At 42.5% G+C, this 18894-nt stretch overlaps 1 protein-coding gene across 1 annotated transcript in view; it reads right to left on the bottom strand.

The window, feature by feature from the left end:
- Nucleotides 1-1786: 1786 nt before the first annotated feature.
- Nucleotides 1787-18894, bottom strand: part of LOC124622033 — a 248164-nt gene continuing 231056 nt past the window's right edge. Inside the window, exon 6 of the mRNA XM_047147590.1 lies at nt 1787-11339. Coding sequence (XP_047003546.1) covers nt 10956-11339 — 384 coding nt within the window. The 3' untranslated portion in view covers nt 1787-10955. The remainder of the gene's footprint in view (nt 11340-18894) is intronic.

Raw genomic sequence — 18894 nt, 5'->3', positions numbered from 1 at the left:
CCATGAACTGTCTCACCACATTTCAGGCCATTTCCTTCTCACATTTTCTTGCAGGCATATCAACATGTCCTGATAGTAGCATCAATTAACAGTTTGTCCCTGTGGCATGAATTCATGATGAACTAACCCTTCAAAGTCAAAGAAAACTATCAGCATGGCTTTGACATTTGACCTGAACTGACGAACTTGTTTTGGTTTTGGAGAAGCTTCCCTGACACATTGTGAATACTGAACCTTGTCTCAACATCATAACCACAGGCCCACATCTCATCACCAGTTATGATTCTCTTCAGAAACATCTCATTCTCATTTGCATGATCCAAATGCTCCTCACATATTTTGAGGCAAAGATTTTTCTGCTCTTGGCTCACAAGCTGTGGGACAAACTTGGTGGCAACATTATGCATTCCAAGATGCTGTGTCATGATTTCATGACATGATACAACTGAAATGTTACACTCTTCTGCAACCTGTTGGACAGTCAGTCTTTCATTGGCATACACAATTTCAGTAATGTTCCTGATGTGAGTATCGTAGATAGATGTCAAAAGAGCTGAAAGAGGGTCATGTTTAATTTCAGTCCAGCCATTTTTAAACCATGTGAACCATTTGTAACATCTACATCTACATATACACTCCGCTAGCCACCAAGCGGTGTGTGGTCGAGGACAAAATTTACACCAAAGTCATGTTCCCCCCCCCCCCCCCCCCCCCCCCCCCCCCCCCCCCCCCCTCTGTTCCACTCACGCATCATGCAAGAGAAAAAGGATTGTCTGAACGCCTCAGTACGAGCTCTAATTTCCCTTATCTTTGAATGGTGATTATTGCACGATTTGAAAGATGGTAATAATATATGCTCTACATCCTCAGCGAAGATCGGATTTTGGAATTAACACTGAGTCCAGCTTAATCATTCATCACCATGGGATTCCTGCTTCATTTGGTGTGTCTCTGTAAAAATTTTCTTGAGTTCCATGCAAAATTTAATGCAGACACAACTCTGTCTTTCTGAAATTCAAAAACTGTGTGCCATAATGTTCTACTCAATACAGCACTGAACAAGAACTAACAGACATACAACAATAAAACTTCTATCAGTTTCACATTAAATACAGGTGTGTGCAGGGTTTCCAACTGCACTTTGCTCCAACACACTACTGGCACAAAATTATGAATCTTCTGGAAGTTTTTGAACAGGCCTTGTACAAAAATACTGTCATCCAAATTTCCAATTTCCCTGGTAGATTTTCCAAAAATTTTCTTTTAAACAAACCTTTTCCTGATAGTTTTACACACACACACTGCTGATGTCAGGCTATCACTGGTACACAGTAAACTCATGACAAAGAGATGGAAATACAGAAAAGATAATTAGGGTAGAGTAATTTCAGGTGCACAAATGAAGAAGAACCAAAAAAGAGAATTAAAAGAAATAACAGTGGCTCAAGAAAAAAATGAAACAAACAATGTAAGCCTATAGCAAAACAATGTTTTCTTTCAAAAAATATATTGAGGCTATGGACCGATGCAAAAACAAGATTGTAAACAGGTATAGCTTTAGTACCAGTAAGAGTCCAAAATCCTTAGCTTGTAGCTATCTCTACTTTTCATAACCCATCTAGCACTCAGCAATTTTCATTAAAGATGAATAATTGTCTTTCATCTCATCAATGCATAGTCCATCACTGTAATAACAATAGTATAAGGCTAGACTACTACAATAGAATCTAGGTTAAGCAGGAGGAGTGAAATGTGGGACTTTTTAAATAAGCAAAAACTTCGGATGATACAAAGAGCACAAATTTTTATTTTATCTGTTGATTAAATTAAACTTCATTACAATTAATTATATACATCTTTGTATATTTGTCAATACTGTCATGAATCTACATAAGCAAACTTTTTAAAAACATGGCTACATTTTCCACATCACAGTCAGTTACAAATGACTGAATGGGAAGCCATACCTTTTCTCTGTAAACAGATACCCCCTCCTCTCCCAAAACATACACACTGGACACTTCATTACCAAAACACACACACTGGACACTTCATTACCAAAACACACACACTGGACACCTCAGTACAACAGCTCTAATGAAGCAAATAAGCTGATTCAACAGTGCAACACCCCTGATGCACCTGTTTGTCTTCACTCTCACTATTCTGCACCTGTTGCCTTAATGGATTTGTATTCATTTAGTTTGACTTTTGTATATACATGCAAGTGTTACACAGTGTTTACAACAGGCTCTGTATTTCAAGGCTTAGAGTGCAGATTAATCCTGATTTATGCTACTTGTTACCTTAAGTAAGTGGAACTAGTCCACACATTTTTCATTTACTTGTTTGTTCTGAGTTCTATTATCTCCATTTTCTGGTCCTCTGTACATGCACACACTTCAGAGAACCATATTATATAGAAATGACAAAACTGTGTTAATATACTGCCATATATCAGAAAAAGGTTGTTACACAAAGTGTTTGACTGGTATGGCTGCACACAGAACAACCCCCACTGTGGACACAGATGCTAACAAAAGGTCTCAGGCATGTGAGCAGCTAATAATATTATCTATCCACTGAGATTATTTTTTAAGTGCTTCAACAAAACTCAGTAAATGTGTTGACGGCAGCAAAAAACTGGAGCTAGAAGAGAAAATGTAACACAACACTGGCCTTCCTACAATCTTGATGTATTCCAGCCATGCCATACACTACTAGAATTTACTGTCATAACAGAAAAAATGATATAAAAAACCTATAGTTTTGTGTTACAGGCTGAAGTAGTCAAAATATGTTCATGACACAAAAAATTAGTCATTTTCATCCTAATGGCATGTAACACATCCATAAGATTTAGTAATAGCTTTGGTATGAACTTCATAAAGTTCTAGCAGTAGCTGACATACAAGAATGGTCATCTTGGGAAACAAGTGTTTTTTAAGTTAATAAAGTGGACAAGTTTCAGAAATTGGTTGTTGGTGTTCTATATCAGAGAACCAGCTATCTCGGCTAAAGAATCCATTTTTAGATAATTAAATAGTTAAGAAATTCACAGAAAATTTCACAAACTCCTCCACTCTCATTACAGGACTTCTGAGACTGATGAGAAATATGATACTGGAAGTCATTCACATACATATAGCAATCCGATTTGTGTAAATGAACAACATGATTTCAATCCTACACAATCCAGTGTTGGTGTTCTTCCACATAACTTTTGGACTGGTGTTAGTAACCACCTCTTGAATGTAGTTCTGCTCCAACTGTCCATGAAATGCAATTCCTTCCAAAGTATTCAGTTTAAAAGTGTTGTGATGAATTGGCATTTATGTTTTGCAGAATTTTCTGTCCTGTATCAAAGCCATTTATATCACAAACTGGGACATATATCAGTGCTCCCCATCCATGATGACAGTCATTTGGCCATGATTCTGGCATGAGCTCCTTATAGGTTGAAAACTCTGCCACTGACAGTAAACGAATAGCACAACAAATAAGGGTAAACCTATGAAATTTGTGACTTTCTGCACAAATAGTTCTTCAGCAGACTCAAACACATAACATAGCTAGGCTCTTTTATTCCACATCATCAAAATGAATCCTTACTCTGCTAGTAGTTTATGCGATTTTGAAACTTTTTGGTAGATTGAAACTGTGTATCAGACCAGTACTCAAACCCTGCTGACTGAGCTATCCAGTAGTGTTGAGCTACACAATTAATTAACATTTATCATGGGTTGCAATGTGCCAGCTGCAACCCAGTGATAGATATCAGAAAATTATTAATTATTTAATAGCTACACAGGCTGTGAAGTAGTACCCTGAAACCAATGAAACTGTTCGCACTACTGCAGCACTTTGTCTGTGAATTGATACACTTACTTTTGGATGCCTTTGCTCCAGGTGTTTTCTCAGGTGACCACAAATACTGTACGGCACAATTTCTTAACTTGCATCTCTTACAGAAAAATATATCCCATATAATTAGACTGATCTATTATTCTGTTGGCTACTACCTGCAATTACACAAAAAACAGAATGCAAAATATCTGTAATTCAGTCTCCTGTAATACATCACATTACAGGACGGCAGTCAATAATGCTTAACATACTTGGAACTGTCAGTGTATTAAAGCTACCACATTGGAATAGTGGCACTACCTGCGCAGTGGAATGACACAGCGTTTGGCAGTTCACTCCTGGTGTGCATGTAAGAAGGTGGGTGGTGGGGCTATTTGCAATAGCAATGAATACTGTACCACTTGATGCTCTGGCTAATAGCATAATTCTGTGTTGTCTGTCTGTCCTGTGTGTTTCAGGGTGTTGATTTTCATTGCAGTTCAGGTATGGAAAGGCTACTTAGCCACTGTATTATTCATTATAGGCGGCATAAAGCAAACATGTCAATTATTACTTTAACAAGTGACAGAGATAGTTTTCCAAGAATGTAAATATTTCTAGAGAAAGTCAGGCAGAAACAGTGGCTTTGTTACCAGAGTACCCAGCCCTCTCTGTGCAGCATGCATAACACAACTGCCTTCTTACTTGCATGCCACTATAACTGTTACTAAAGGAATAAATAAGCTTAGCCTATGAATAGCACTCCAAGCACACAGAGCTATCTGTGCATAATAAATTGTGAGAGGGAACTCTGAGGCTGCTAATTCCAGCAATGAGGCATGAACAGTATGGATTTGTTTAAAATTCCTTGAATTTTATCCAAGAATGAGAGCTATCCCATTTATATTACAACTAATATAAACTGATTAAATTTCTGATTGATATCCAAAACCAAGATGAATCTTCCTTTGGCAAATACTACCCTATTAAAAATATAATAGGGTGCAAAATGGAATTAATTATTTGTGTAGTGAGCAAGAACATTTGTGATTCATAGTCACAGGCTCTGAGGCAGAGCCACCTCAAAAGATATATTAAAACATGTTTTTCAGTAATGTATTACATACAGAATTTAAATTGTGTGGAAGCATTTAGAGTATTTTCCACACAAATTTAAATAATAACAGTCAACTCATTTAGAACTGTTGATGTTGAGTCCTGGTTTTCAAACAACAGGTAGCATCTAGTTCTAAGGCACGCCAGGAAATGCTGGTTAGCTCCATGTATCAGATGTCTGGGGCTCAGAAAGCTGGGCCTAAGGGAGTCATACCAACCTTTATGCTGCTTACAGCACAAGGAAATCAACAAAGTGGCAGAAACTTCACTCTTGAGTCCCTCTCTCTGCATTTCTCTGTGATACTTTGATGATTCATTAACCAACTTTTAATATTAAAGTTTTGATAGTGCTGAAGATACTCATTTGTTTCTGGCATTGAAAATTCCATCCACTGTGGTTTGTAAATGTCTTGCTAGAGTACAATAACATCAGTTTCACCATCTAGTGTGTGTTTCATAACCGATTATGTGAAATGAGGGTGTAAGCATGTCGTTACATTCAGCTGGCAACAATGTACTTGCTTGCTAACGATGTGTTTCCGATAAAGTGCATTAGTTGTATTTGCTGGTTTGCTTCTTGAGGTGCATTTTGACAGTTTTGTGTTACATAGAGCTGCCAAGAAAACGTATTTTGAGATTAAATTGGAAAGAATGCAAAAAAGTTCAGGAGTCTGGAATTTAAGCACAATGGTAATGGATTCACAGCCTTTCCCAGTCAGGAAACCACAAACTGAGACTGCATAGCACTCAGTAAGGTTGTTTTAACAGTTGCTTTAAATATTGGACATTTTTTTCTAATTGTGCATGACTCAGGACTAGTGTTGCCATATGTCCCAAATTCTGTGGGATGTTCAGATTTTTAAGTTTCATGATGTGCCCCGTGAAAGCCATAAGCAAGATGCCCATCTTCCAGCTTTTGGGTGCTGTTCCCAATTCAAAATATAATACGTGTATTTGCTTCAACAATGACTGATTACTCGAAAACTTCAAGCTGAATTTCTGAACATATTGATGGCAGTAATCGAGAAAGTTATAATACAGTGCAGCAGAAAGATTTTGAACTTAGTAGGCCTATTTCTTAACTTGAGTTTTTACATATAGGTTTTGGCAACAACAGTCACTTCTGGTGCTTAAAAATTACGTTACACACAAGGAGAGACACAAATATGAGCACAAACATCCATGTCTGAGGCAGGATTCGAGCGTGCAACCTCTGGTATAGTGTCACAGTGCATTAGCCCACTGGGTCACTGGACGTTGAAGATTCCACCATTTCCGTATATGTTCTGACTATATTTTCAATTAACCCAGCTCTATAGGCAAAGTCACTGACCAATGTATATGCAGTGGCACTCAATTCAGAAGCATGCTAGTTCAAATCCGGGTGGTGGAAAATTGTCACTATTCCAAATCTCACTTCTCTTTTCAGTTTATCATGAAGTGAAGGCACGTGACAATGCTGATGGACATCCATGAGTTGGATGGGACGTTAAGCTTGGTGTGCCCCTTAGTGCTATTCAAAAGGAGTAGAGTTCTTACAGGAGCGGGTTTCACTCTCTCTCTTCCCTTCATCCATGGCAATACAAATCCAACACTAGACTGTACATGGACTCATCACAGAGGACACAGGTACACACCTGACACTTTTGAACAGGTCGGAGGAAGACAATGGCAAACCACTTGCACCAGGAGCTTGCCTAGACCTGTGATGTAGGATTCCTGCATCTGCTCCTCTACCCTCTTTCCCTGAGTATGGGACTACTTTGACTGTTAATGTACAGTACAGGGCTTCTGAATACAGTTGTAACGTTTATAGCGAACAGGCACATGGTGAGTCACAATGTTGTGCAATGCATCAGAAGCCCAACGGCTGGGGAGCATACTGTATGCACAAACTAAGTTGGCACTGAGAATTGTGGCTGGTGGGAACAACCGTAAAAGCATTTCTCATTTACAGTCATCCAAAATGGTTCAAATGGCTCTGAGCACTATGCGACTTAAATTCTGAGGTCATCAGTCGCCTAGAACTTAGAACTAATTAAACCTAACTAACCTAAGGACATCACACACATCCATGCCCGAGGCAGGATTCGAACCTGCGACCGTAGCGGTCACGCGATGCCAGACTGAAGTGCCTAGAACCGCACGGCCACACCGGCCGGCTACAGTCGTTCCAACCAGTAACTGTGCAGAGTGTAAAATTAGTTTGCATGTCGAAAACTGTGATATTGCAGCATCTTGGTTGTGAGCTAAGGTGCAACAAATCGTTTGGAGACAACATCTTCACTTCTCGATGGCTGAGGAAAGCAAGATCTTATAAAGTAGTGTGGATTTTCCTGGACGGTGATTGATTGAACTTTTCGAGACAGAAACTCCACTGTCACTTACAGAGAATTGGGTAGTGGTGGACAATGTGTGCATTCCTGTGTGGGAGGACACAGTTTGTGATCATTATTAACTCCAGAAGAAGTGTGTTAACTACTTGGAACAGTTGTTACTCGTCGTTAAATTCAGTGATCTGGAACAGTGATTCACATGTGACTGACGAGCTGTGTTATTGACTTAAAAAGCAGTCACTCACGTGGAAGGGTGTTGTGGCAAGAATTGATTCACCCAATAAATTAATGGCAGCCCTTAAAACAAATTTGTGTGCTCTTAACTGGAGGGGAGGTCGGCATTTTTCCCAGAATATTTTCAACCAGTACCTCATAAATGGAACCATGATCGTGCATGCTGTGTGAAAGGGCGAAATGTTGTACTTAATTTGATGCAGGCGAGCTCTTAGAAACCTGTCACGTGTACCTGACACTGTACACATCCAACTACAGCCCTCACACGTACGCCCAGGCTGTAGCCAACAGCCATCTGGCCACGGCTTTTTTTTTGAGAGGGGGGGGGGTTACAATTGTGCCAGAGTACAAACATTGGTCATGATATAAGAAAATACTGATATAATGGCTGAAAATTAGCTCATTTAAGTGCTGTGGACGAGTTAACTCGTCATGTTCCACTGCTCCCCAGATGCTGAGTACCAGTTGAAACGGGAACCCTGGGTTTTCCTGAAGCGCTATTGTCATGTTTGTGCGTCCTGTTCCACCATCTTCCTGCTGCGAACGAGCTACTTCCATATCTTTCTGAATAAAAAGGTATAGAGTATTTATCAAAAAACATAGGCATAGGTGTCTCTTTGCATGCTGTTTCCTCGTTTTGATATCTTGAACCGCTTACGAAATATGCCAGTTGTTATGACCACACGATTCCCGATGCACAGAGATAGAAATGGGCACATCGAGCGGTACTGTCTAATGGATACAAAAACCATTAACTTGAGAACGAAATACCGTATCGTTCTGCTGAAAAATTTAAATAAAATTTCGATGTCTTATCTACATATCACATATAACAATGTATGAGCTACAATAAGCCATGCGCAAAATTTAAGCAATGCATTTAGACCCCTGGAAACTCTTTAAAATTTCGTGCAATGTTATACTTAATTTGACGCAGCGCAGTAACTATGACATATAACGAAAAGAAATTCTGTTCTTTATCGAGCGAAGATATCGGACTACATTTGGTGAGCAGTACAGCCACAACAAAGCCGCACTCTGCACTGAATACAGAGAGAACGTCTGTAACTGCGAAAGTTTTTTCGCTGGTCTCTCTCCTTTCTTTGTCTTGCGGCTTAGGTCCGTGCCCAGACAATTTCTGAACAAGGTTTGGTCTCTCAGATCGGGTGAAAATTTTTCAAGGTTAGTCATAGCGGAATGGTGCTATACTCCATCTATTCTCCTTAAACTGTCAACCTTGCAATGTTTTGCTGTCGGTTGCGTTATCACCTTCGTTCTTTGATGTCGACACGTGTTACTGAGAGGTGTTAGGATCTCCTAGACCGTACTTCGAGGCCGTGCGGTTCTAGGCGCTTCAGTCTGGAACCGCGTGACCACTACGGTCTCAGGTTCGAATCCTGCCTCGGGCATGGCTGTGTTTGATGCCCTTAGGTTAGTTAGGTTTAAGTAGTTCTAAGTTCTAGGGGACTGATGACCACAGATGTTAAGTCCCATAGTGCTCAGAGCCATTTGAACCAACCATGCTTCGTGAAGGACGTAACTGTTTTCTTAAGTATGGTACCATAGTACAAAATGTGTTCTCAGGAACATGTCAGTTTTTAACTTTCCCGAGTTTGATGAAATTTTTTTATCGGTGAATAGAGGAAGATGTCAGTGATATAGATCAAGAAATAGACGGAAAAGACGACGATTTTCCAATAGCCAATGATCACAGTTATGTACCGAACAAAAGCGTCATTCTGGGGGAGAACTTCAGGACAGTTGTGATGAGGCTCCGTCTGTTTCTACAACAAAACACTTGGAAATGTTAGTTAAAATTAATCAGTTTTGCAGACCTTTTTTGGGGGCAAATTTAAACCCTGGAATTTAGTTTCATGTGGAAATTTTCTTGCTAAAGAGATAGTATAATTTTTCAGGATTTAAAATTCAGTTCTCTAACAGTTCATTTATGTTAATCAATTAAAACAACTACAGAAAAATATGTGATTTTGTGTGATAAATAGTTGAATGATGCAGGCTTCATTTAGTGCAATAAAATAAATAAGAAATATTTAAACAATAATTAAACAATTGCGATAAAAATACGCCAGTTACATTGCTCTGTACACTTTTTATTGCGTAAATCACAATGAGCTCATTTCGGCATTTGCCATCGTCTTGCGTTCTGTAAATACTTTAATAGTCGATAGCCTTGATATTATGAACTATAGCTATGTTTTGAGAGGTATTACACATGACTGGTGTTTTTACCTTACATGTAATCTCGATGCTGCCACATGCTGTCTCTGTTGGACTTTGTATTTACACGTTACTTTTATGTTCTTTGTGGGCGTAATTCTACGTCTGACTTTTAGATATATGATAAGTCAGTTTTTTGTGCGTTTTTTTTCCTCCTGACAACCTTGATCAGAGATATTTACATAGTTACCACTAGAAGTTGGTGATGTGTGGAAATTCGGTTATGTTTTGATTACTTTCTTAGGTTTATTCCAATTACGTTTTTTACATGAAATGTCTTTTGTTTTTTTTGAGATTTTTACGTTTTATTTTTATTTTACAAGTAGTAATTTTGTTATGGCCTATGATTTGTGATGTTTTCTTGCTGTTATATTTTTGTTTTGTACTGTTTATGCTGTTACTGTGGAGGAGGGTTACTTAATATCTCTGGTTTCTTTATTTTATCTCTCTTCCTGCTTTGTATCAATAAAGTTTTTAGCATATTTTTTGTGTTTGATGTCGGTTTGTTCATTCGGTAAATTTTGAGCTCATTTTGTGCGCGTGACTATATCTCTATTTCTTGAAGGATGTTCACGAATGCCATTTAGAGAGCAGTGTAACTGGTATTCTTTATCGCAATCGTGTCACTACAAGACATATTTTACGCTGTAGGCCGAAAGAAGAAGAATTGTGGCCTTAAATAATTGTAAAAATGAATGTTGTATGACATGAGCTAAACATTTCAAATGATTTGTGCCTTCACTCTCGGTTCAAACGTAGGGGTCCCGGACAGCCCACCCACCCATGCTGCAGAAAAGTCACCTCCTATATCCTGATTATCCGCAAACTGGATCTGGATACACTACTCACGACCCACCATCACAGCCTGAAATCTGTCCTGAAAGTACCCGTCTGCTGCTTGCTAGTGAAACACGAACTTCCAGATTCGAGTCCCAATCCAAATGGCCGTTTGAATCAACAAAGTTTCGAAACTGAGCACACTTCACTGCACAGTGAAAGATTCATTCAGAAAATAAAATCTTTTTAATTAGGCAGCTGAGCTGCCCCTTGGGGTGTCTCAGCCGACAACGCCGTGCGACTACTTCCCATGCCCCTACATCCGCGCGGGTACGCGGTCAGTCGTGTTCGTTTCCCGGCGAGGCGTCGTGCGACGGAGCCGGCGCCAGCCAGTGATGGAGCGGCGAACTACAGCTGCGTGATGGCCGGCTGCTGGTACGGATAGCGGCGCGCCTCGGCTGCGCTGAGCCAGAGCTGCGGCGCGTGGCGCGCGCGCTTCATGGCGAGCCTCAGCAGCCAGTTGTACAGCCTGCGCAGCGGCGCGAAGCGCAGCAACCAGCGCAGCAGGCCACCCACGAAGAGTAGTGTGAGGCGGTCGCCCAGACACAGCGCGGCGCGCAGGCGGGCTGCCGGCTCGCGCAGAGCCAGCAGCTCCCCCAGTAGGTAGCACAGAGACACCGAGAACGGGGGCCCAGGCACGTACAGCGCCACGCCTGCCACCATGCAGCGCGACATGTGCTCCCACTCTGCCGTCACGCGCTCCATGCTCGGCGCCACCAGGCGCTCCACCACCTGTTTGTCGCAGACACTACATAAGACTCGGTGAAACATTAGTACATTAATGTGATCTGCACCCGTTCAATATTTATTGACAGCACCACAAGGTTATTATAAATGATTGAAGCGATTTCACAGAGGTTCGAGACCTCCCTCGGGCACGGGTGTGGGTGTTTGTCCTTAGGATAATTTAGGTTAAGTAGTGTGTAAGCTTAGGGACTGATGACGTTAGCAGTTAAGTCCCATAAGGTTTCACACACATTTTTTTGATTTCAAGATTTGCTTTAGCTATGAAGTGGATTCAAAAAGTAATGCACAATTTTTTTCTCAGCCAATTTCGATTGAAAAAATGCGTAATTTGTTGTCGGACATTGTGGAGTGTTCCCGCTTCAGTCCATATGGTTTCATTAAGTTCCCATCAGTCGCGGCATTATACACTCCTGGAAATTGAAATAAGAACACCGTGAATTCATTGTCCCAGGAAGGGGAAACTTTATTGACACATTCCTGGGGTCAGATACATCACATGATCACACTGACAGAACCACAGGCACATAGACACAGGCAACAGAGCATGCACAATGTCGGCACTAGTACAGTGTATATCCACCTTTCGCAGCAATGCAGGCTGCTATTCTCCCATGGAGACGATCGTAGAGATGCTGGATGTAGTCCTGTGGAACGGCTTGCCATGCCATTTCCACCTGGCGCCTCAGTTGGACCAGCGTTCGTGCTGGACGTGCAGACCGCGTGAGACGACGCTTCATCCAGTCCCAAACATGCTCAATGGGGGACAGATCCGGAGATCTTGCTGGCCAGGGTAGTTGACTTACACCTTCTAGAGCACGTTGGGTGGCACGGGATACATGCGGACGTGCATTGTCCTGTTGGAACAGCAAGTTCCCTTGCCGATCTAGGAATGGTAGAACGATGGGTTCGATGACGGTTTGGATGTACCGTGCACTATTCAGTGTCCCCTCGACGATCACCAGTGGTGTACGGCCAGTGTAGGAGATCGCTCCCCACACCATGATGCCGGGTGTTGGCCCTGTGTGCCTCGGTCGTATGCAGTCCTGATTGTGGCGCTCACCTGCACGGCGCCAAACACGCATACGACCATCATCGGCACCAAGGCAGAAGCGACTCTCATCGCTGAAGACGACACGTCTCCATTCGTCCCTCCATTCACGCCTGTCGCGACACCACTGGAGGCGGGCTGCACGATGTTGGGGCGTGAGCGGAAGACGGCCTAACGGTGTGCGGGACCGTAGCCCAGCTTCATGGAGACGGTTGCGAATGGTCCTCGCCGATACCCCAGGAGCAACAGTGTCCCTAATTTGCTGGGAAGTGGCGGTGCGGTCCCCTACGGCACTGCGTAGGATCCTACGGTCTTGGCGTGCATCCGTGCGTCGCTGCGGTCCGGTCCCAGGTCGACGGGCACGTGCACCTTCCGCCGACCACTGGCGACAACATCGATGTACTGTGGAGACCTCACGCCCCACGTGTTGAGCAATTCGGCGGTACGTCCACCCGGCCTCCCGCATGCCCACTATACGCCCTCGCTCAAAGTCCGTCAACTGCACATACGGTTCACGTCCACGCTGTCGCGGCATGCTACCAGTGTTAAAGACTGCGATGGAGCTCCGTATGCCACGGCAAACTGGCTGACACTGACGGCGGCGGTGCACAAATGCTGCGCAGCTAGCGCCATTCGACGGCCAACACCGCGGTTCCTGGTGTGTCCGCTGTGCCGTGCGTGTGATCATTGCTTGTACAGCCCTCTCGCAGTGTCCGGAGCAAGTATGGTGGGTCTGACACACCGGTGTCAATGTGTTCTTTTTTCCATTTCCAGGAGTGTACATGGCCTTCAAAATGGCGTCTGTAACGGAGGTGCATGCCGAGCATAGAACTCTGGTGGGAAACTAGAGCATCTCGGATATTCAGAGGCTACAGAAATTTGACAGCGAACAAAAGCATGGTGAGTCATTGGGCGAGGTGTCTGACATCATCGCAAGGTCGTGCCGCCCTGCCGCACACAGGTATGACTCCTGGAATGTTGGAATGTGCGACCACTCTCATTTGATGTGATCGATGGATCATCAAAACTGCTCAGCTGGACGTCTGTGTTGGTAGTGCTGACACACTCGTCCACGATGTGTGGTAGTTAAAGATAATATGCCCACTGGCTTCCTCGCCATCTAACAGAAGACCGTAAGAGCAACGAATGACCATCTGTGAGGAATTGCTTGTGCTTTACAAGGCTCATCGTGTCAATTTTTTATCGACCATTGTCACCGTCAATGAAACATGTGTTCATCACTTTGAACTGAAAACGAAACTGCAGTCCATGGAGTGGTGCCACATCAGTTCTCCGAAGAAACAGTTCGAAACTGCACACTTAGCTGGTAAAGTCATGACAATGACCTTCTGGGATTTTGAAGGGTTTATTCTGTTTGATTGTTTTTGTTTTGTTTTGTTTTATGGCGCAAAAACAACTAGGGTCATACGCGCCCATGTCATAACTGTAAGACACAAAGACAAAGAGAGGAGTTGAAAACGACTACGCGGTAATTCCAATCGACGGAAGAGAAGGCAGCTAAAAACAGGGACTTGGAGAAAGGTTCATAAAATACACCACAGAGAAACGGAGGTCCTGAACTGAAGATTAAATTCCTTCGCCACATTGCTACGTCAGATAAAAAGGAAAACGCGGTTGACAGCCTGTGCGTCCTTCGCTAAAAGAGCCGATAACTCAGATAGCAAACACAAATGAGAAAGTAATTTGTTAAAAAAAAACCGGCATTTCTTCAGGAAATGGCGGACCGTCAAAAATTGAGGGCAACGACACAAAATGGTGGAGGTGCACCATTTCACAAATGGCGATGGCTAAAAAGACAGTGCCCGATATGCAGCCTAGCTAAAATGATCTCCTCACGGCGAAAGGACCAAGAGAAGGTCGTCCAAGCCGCTTGGAAAGGCTTAATAACCTGGAGTTTGTTCCCATGAAGGGAGGACGTCCTCCCTCATGGTTCAACGATCAACTCTGAAGTGTATTGTGCTACCCTCAGGAAACTGAAGAAACGACTTTAGCGTGTCTGTCGCCACAAAAATGCAAACGAACTTATCTTCCTCCATGAAAACGCAAGGCCTCACACCAGACTGCACAGCCCAGGGAAGCTCACAGAAATTCATTGGACTGTTCTTCCTCGTCCACCCCACAGCCCTGATCTCGCACCTTCCGGCTTCCATCTGTTTGGCATAACGAAGGATGCACTCCGTGAGAAGCAGTACATGGATGATGGGGACATTATTGATGTGATGAGACGTTAACATGGACATCAACCAGTAGAGCAAGATCATGTGGACGTACAGGTCCTCCATGTAAGGTGGCACAAGGCCACTGCATTAATTGGAGATTAGATGAAAAACAGAGCTTTGTAGCCAAAAGTTTGGAGAATACGAGGGTGAGTCAAATGAAAACCTTAAATTTGTGATAACAATTCGAAATTTCGCGCCATTATCCTGTAAGTTGGTAAGCATGCTACAAACAGCGTGCAGAATGGCCTGTAGATGGCAGCATAGTGCAGATGCACATATACAATCGTAGTATCGGTATGAAGATGGCTGCCCCACTTGCGGCTTGCACCAGGGAAGAACAGCGTTCTGTTATTCGGTTTTTGCGTAGTGAAGGTGTGAAACCTATTGCAATTCATCGACGAATGAAGGTTCAGTACGGTGATGCATGTTTGTCACAGCAGCAAGTCTACGAATGAAGTAGGAAGTTCGCAAATGGTGTGACTTCAGTGGAAGATGCTCCTCGTCCAGGTCAGGCACAACAAGTTGTGACTCCACAGAACACTGCACCAGTTGAAGCCATAGTGAAGGAAAACCGCCGAGTGACACTGAATGACATTGCAGCATGTTTACAGATTAGTAATGGTTCAGCACACCACATTGTGCATGATGTGCTCCAGTTTCACTAAGTGTCTGCAAGATGGTTGCCACGGCAGCTGACTCCTGAAATGAGAGAACGACATGTTGATGCTTGTGAAGAACTTCTTCGGCACTTTGAACGGGAAGGTGATGGTTTCCTTGCAAGAATTGTTACTGGGGACGAAACCTGTGTTCACTTCCACCAACCGGAAACGAAGAGAGCGAGCAAGGAATGGCGCCATCCATCATCACCAAAACCAAAGAAGTTCGAACAGAACCATCAGCAGGGAAGGTTATGTTGACTCTCTTTTGGGACAAAAAAGGCGTCATTTTGGAGCATTACATGTCTAGAGGGACCACTGTCACCAGTGCATCATACAGAGATCTCCTAAAAAATCACCTGCAGCCTGCAATCAAATCAAAGCGACGAGGATTGCTGTCAGCAGGTGTCCTTTTGCAACATGACAATGCAAGGCCCCACACTGCCTGTACAGCAGTTGCAACAATCACAGACCTGCATTTTGAGTGTCTTCCTCATCCACCATGCTCACCAGACCTTGCCCCAAGTGATTTCCATATGTTTGGACCACTCAAAGACGCAATGGGAGGAAAGAAATTCTGTTCTGATGAAGAGGTAAGCCACGCAGTACATGAGTGGTTGTGCGGACTACCAAAAGAATTTTTTTCTAAAGGAATTTATGCACTGTGTAAGCGCTGGAGAACTTGCATTGGGTGCGGGGGAGATTATGTTGAAAAGTGATACAGCTTTGTACCACTAATGCACAATAAATAATATTTTAAAAAATATTTAAGGTTTTCATTTGACTCACCCTGAAAGGTATGTGCTGAGATTCGATCAGGATAGAACCAGTGAAAAATGTCGATAGTTCCCAACCGCAAGGTTGGACGAATAGTACATCTTCGAGTAGTAAGATCTTTGACAGCTAACAGAGCTAGGTGCACGCGGTAAAAGTTTGAGTGGTGGTGAGGAGATGCACAGAGACAGCATACGTGTTTCGAGTCGGAGCTAGATGCCTGCAGGAGGCAGCCGGGTCGTGACAGCATCAAAGTGCACGTGGTAAAAGTTTGAGAGTGGTGAGGAGATGCGCAGAGACAGCAGAAGTGTTTCGAGTCGGAGCTAGATGCTTGCAGGAGGCAGCCGGGTCGTGACAGCATCAAAGTAAGAATTGGCGCTACACACATAATAAGCTATATATTGAGCGAAACTCGGCACATACCTGGGGAAACTAGAAAGAATAATTAATAAAATAGGTTTTCTTTGGTTAAATAATGTCTAAAAGCTAGATAGAAATCCCATTGTTGATGCAATAAGCGTTTTGTGAAATTTTCTCGTAAATCCATGCTTTAGAAGTTTTTTTTAGTTTTTCACATGTACCTTAAATGTTTGGACAATAAATATTTTTTAGATAAAATTAGAGTTTCATCTCACACCTTATGTCGTTCTCCGCATCCTGTGCTTGCATTGAACCAAAAGATACATTAAAGTAAAGTTCCCATGAGTAAAGCTAATAATTTCATTTATCAGAGTAAAATAATCTATATGCCATTGCACAGTTGGGAAATTATTCAGATCAGGACAGAATTTTTATTAAGTAACATACAGGGCCAAAATGAGTAAACTAATCTAGAATGACAATTCTATGCCATTGCACTACGGCTGAGTTGAATGTACGTTTTATTATCGGCTAAATGGGAAGGAGTGCACGAGCTGAGTCCACAGACGCAGTCAGATGCAGGTTGGTGACTTTCATTTATTTTTACCACTAAACTTTCATGCAGTCAGATGTGTATGTTGAGTATTAATTTTCTAACAATATTTTCATGCAGTCAGATAAAGTTCAGTTCCGTTAAATACGCAGTCAGATGCAAGTTTTATTAAAGACTAAAGCAGTCACATGCAGTTCAGTCTAGTTTAAATAGAGAATTTTTGTTAACAACACTTTCAACCCTCATAATAAGGTGTATTGGAACACTGAATAAAATTAACCTGCTTTCATAAAAAGAAATGTGTTGCATTATTTATTGAATGTCCCTCTTATATTACCTGACATATTGTCACAGGCATAAGATTTCTTCAATATTTTACAAATTCTCCATATTTACGCCCCTGCTGTTTCTGCAGATATCAAGTTGGTAATCAAGTTCCCTCCCTCGGTGCAGCATGTCCCAATCAATGTGTTCAAAAGCACTGTTGATGTGATCTCACATTTCTGGTAGGTTTATTGGTAGAGGAGGTGTAGACACTGAACTTTTCACATAACCTCGCTCAGAATTGTCGCTTGGGGTTAGGTTGCGAGAGTATAGAGGCCATGACATGAATTTCTGATTCTCAGCCCCACCACAACCGAGCCATCAGTTTCCCAATTTCCTGTTTAAGAATTCATTAACATAGTTATGGAAGTGGGTTGGAGCGCCTTTCTGTTTGTAGGTGAAGTCCGCACTGTCAGTCTCCATTTGTGGCATGACCGAATTTTCCGTATGTCCAGATAAAGGTATCCTGTAACAGTCTTTTCGCAGAAGAACAAAGGACCGCAAACTTTCAGTGGCGAGACTGCACAGAACACAATAACTTTTGGGGAATCTCGAATGTGCTGCATGATAGTGCGGGGATTCCCTGTGCCCCAGATTCGCACATTATGCCTGTTCACAGCGTCAGTCACAAAAAAAATATTGCTCATCACTGAAGATGAGTTTCTCGCAAAACCCATCACCATTCATAAGCTGCTGCAATATGCCAAAGACTCAAAATGTCTGTGCGTCATTGGGAGTCAGGGCTTCTAGCAGTTGCAGGCAGTAAGGTTTCAGTTTCAGGAGTTTCCTTAAGATCTTCCAAACGGTCGATTGGAGTTCAGCTCTCTGTTCGTCGACTTCTGTGGGCTAAGTGTGAAAGTCGCCCGCATTTTGTCAACCGTTTCTCCACCCACTGCCGACCGACCAGTTGATCTCCCTTTGAAGAGGCATCCTGAAGCTTTAAACTGCGCATACCATCGCCCAATGGAGTCGGCAGCTGTTGGATCTTTGCAGAACTTCGTTCTGAAGTAACCGTGCAGTGTTATGGCAGACTGATGCGATTGCAGCTCAAGCACAACATACGCTTTCTCGGCGCCTGTCACCATCTTGCCTAATCCCTCACTGCTGTGCTCTCGTGACAGAAATCTGAAATGCGGCTGCAACAATACAAAGTTTTTGAGTTTTTCTATGAGTGTTGAGTTTTGTGAAAATATGTCATTTACTACAGCTACAGTGAATTTATGAAATCGATTCAATGATTTGCAAGAATTTTGTACTTTGTCAGATCCTCAATAAACACTGCGTGGTCAAAAGTATCTGGACCCCTGTCAAAGGACATTAATATGGTGTCTGAAACAATACAAAATTTTTGAGGTTTTCTATGAGTGTTGAGTTTTGTGAAAGTATGTCATTTACTATAGCTACAGTGAATTTATGAAATCGCTTCAATGATTTGCAATAACTTTGTACTTTGTCAGATCCTCAGTATACAATGCGTGATCAAAAGTATCTGGACCCCTGTCAGAGGACATTAGTATGGTGTGTTCTGTTACCACTCGCCTTTATGACGGCTTGAATTCTGCTGGGGACATTCTCAGTGAGGTGT

Source organism: Schistocerca americana, chromosome 7 (assembly GCF_021461395.2).
Source record: "Schistocerca americana isolate TAMUIC-IGC-003095 chromosome 7, iqSchAmer2.1, whole genome shotgun sequence".
Taxonomy (NCBI): Eukaryota; Metazoa; Arthropoda; class Insecta; order Orthoptera; family Acrididae; genus Schistocerca; species Schistocerca americana.
Note: the sequence above shows the minus strand (reverse complement) of the source record. Positions and strands in the feature narration are given on the sequence as shown.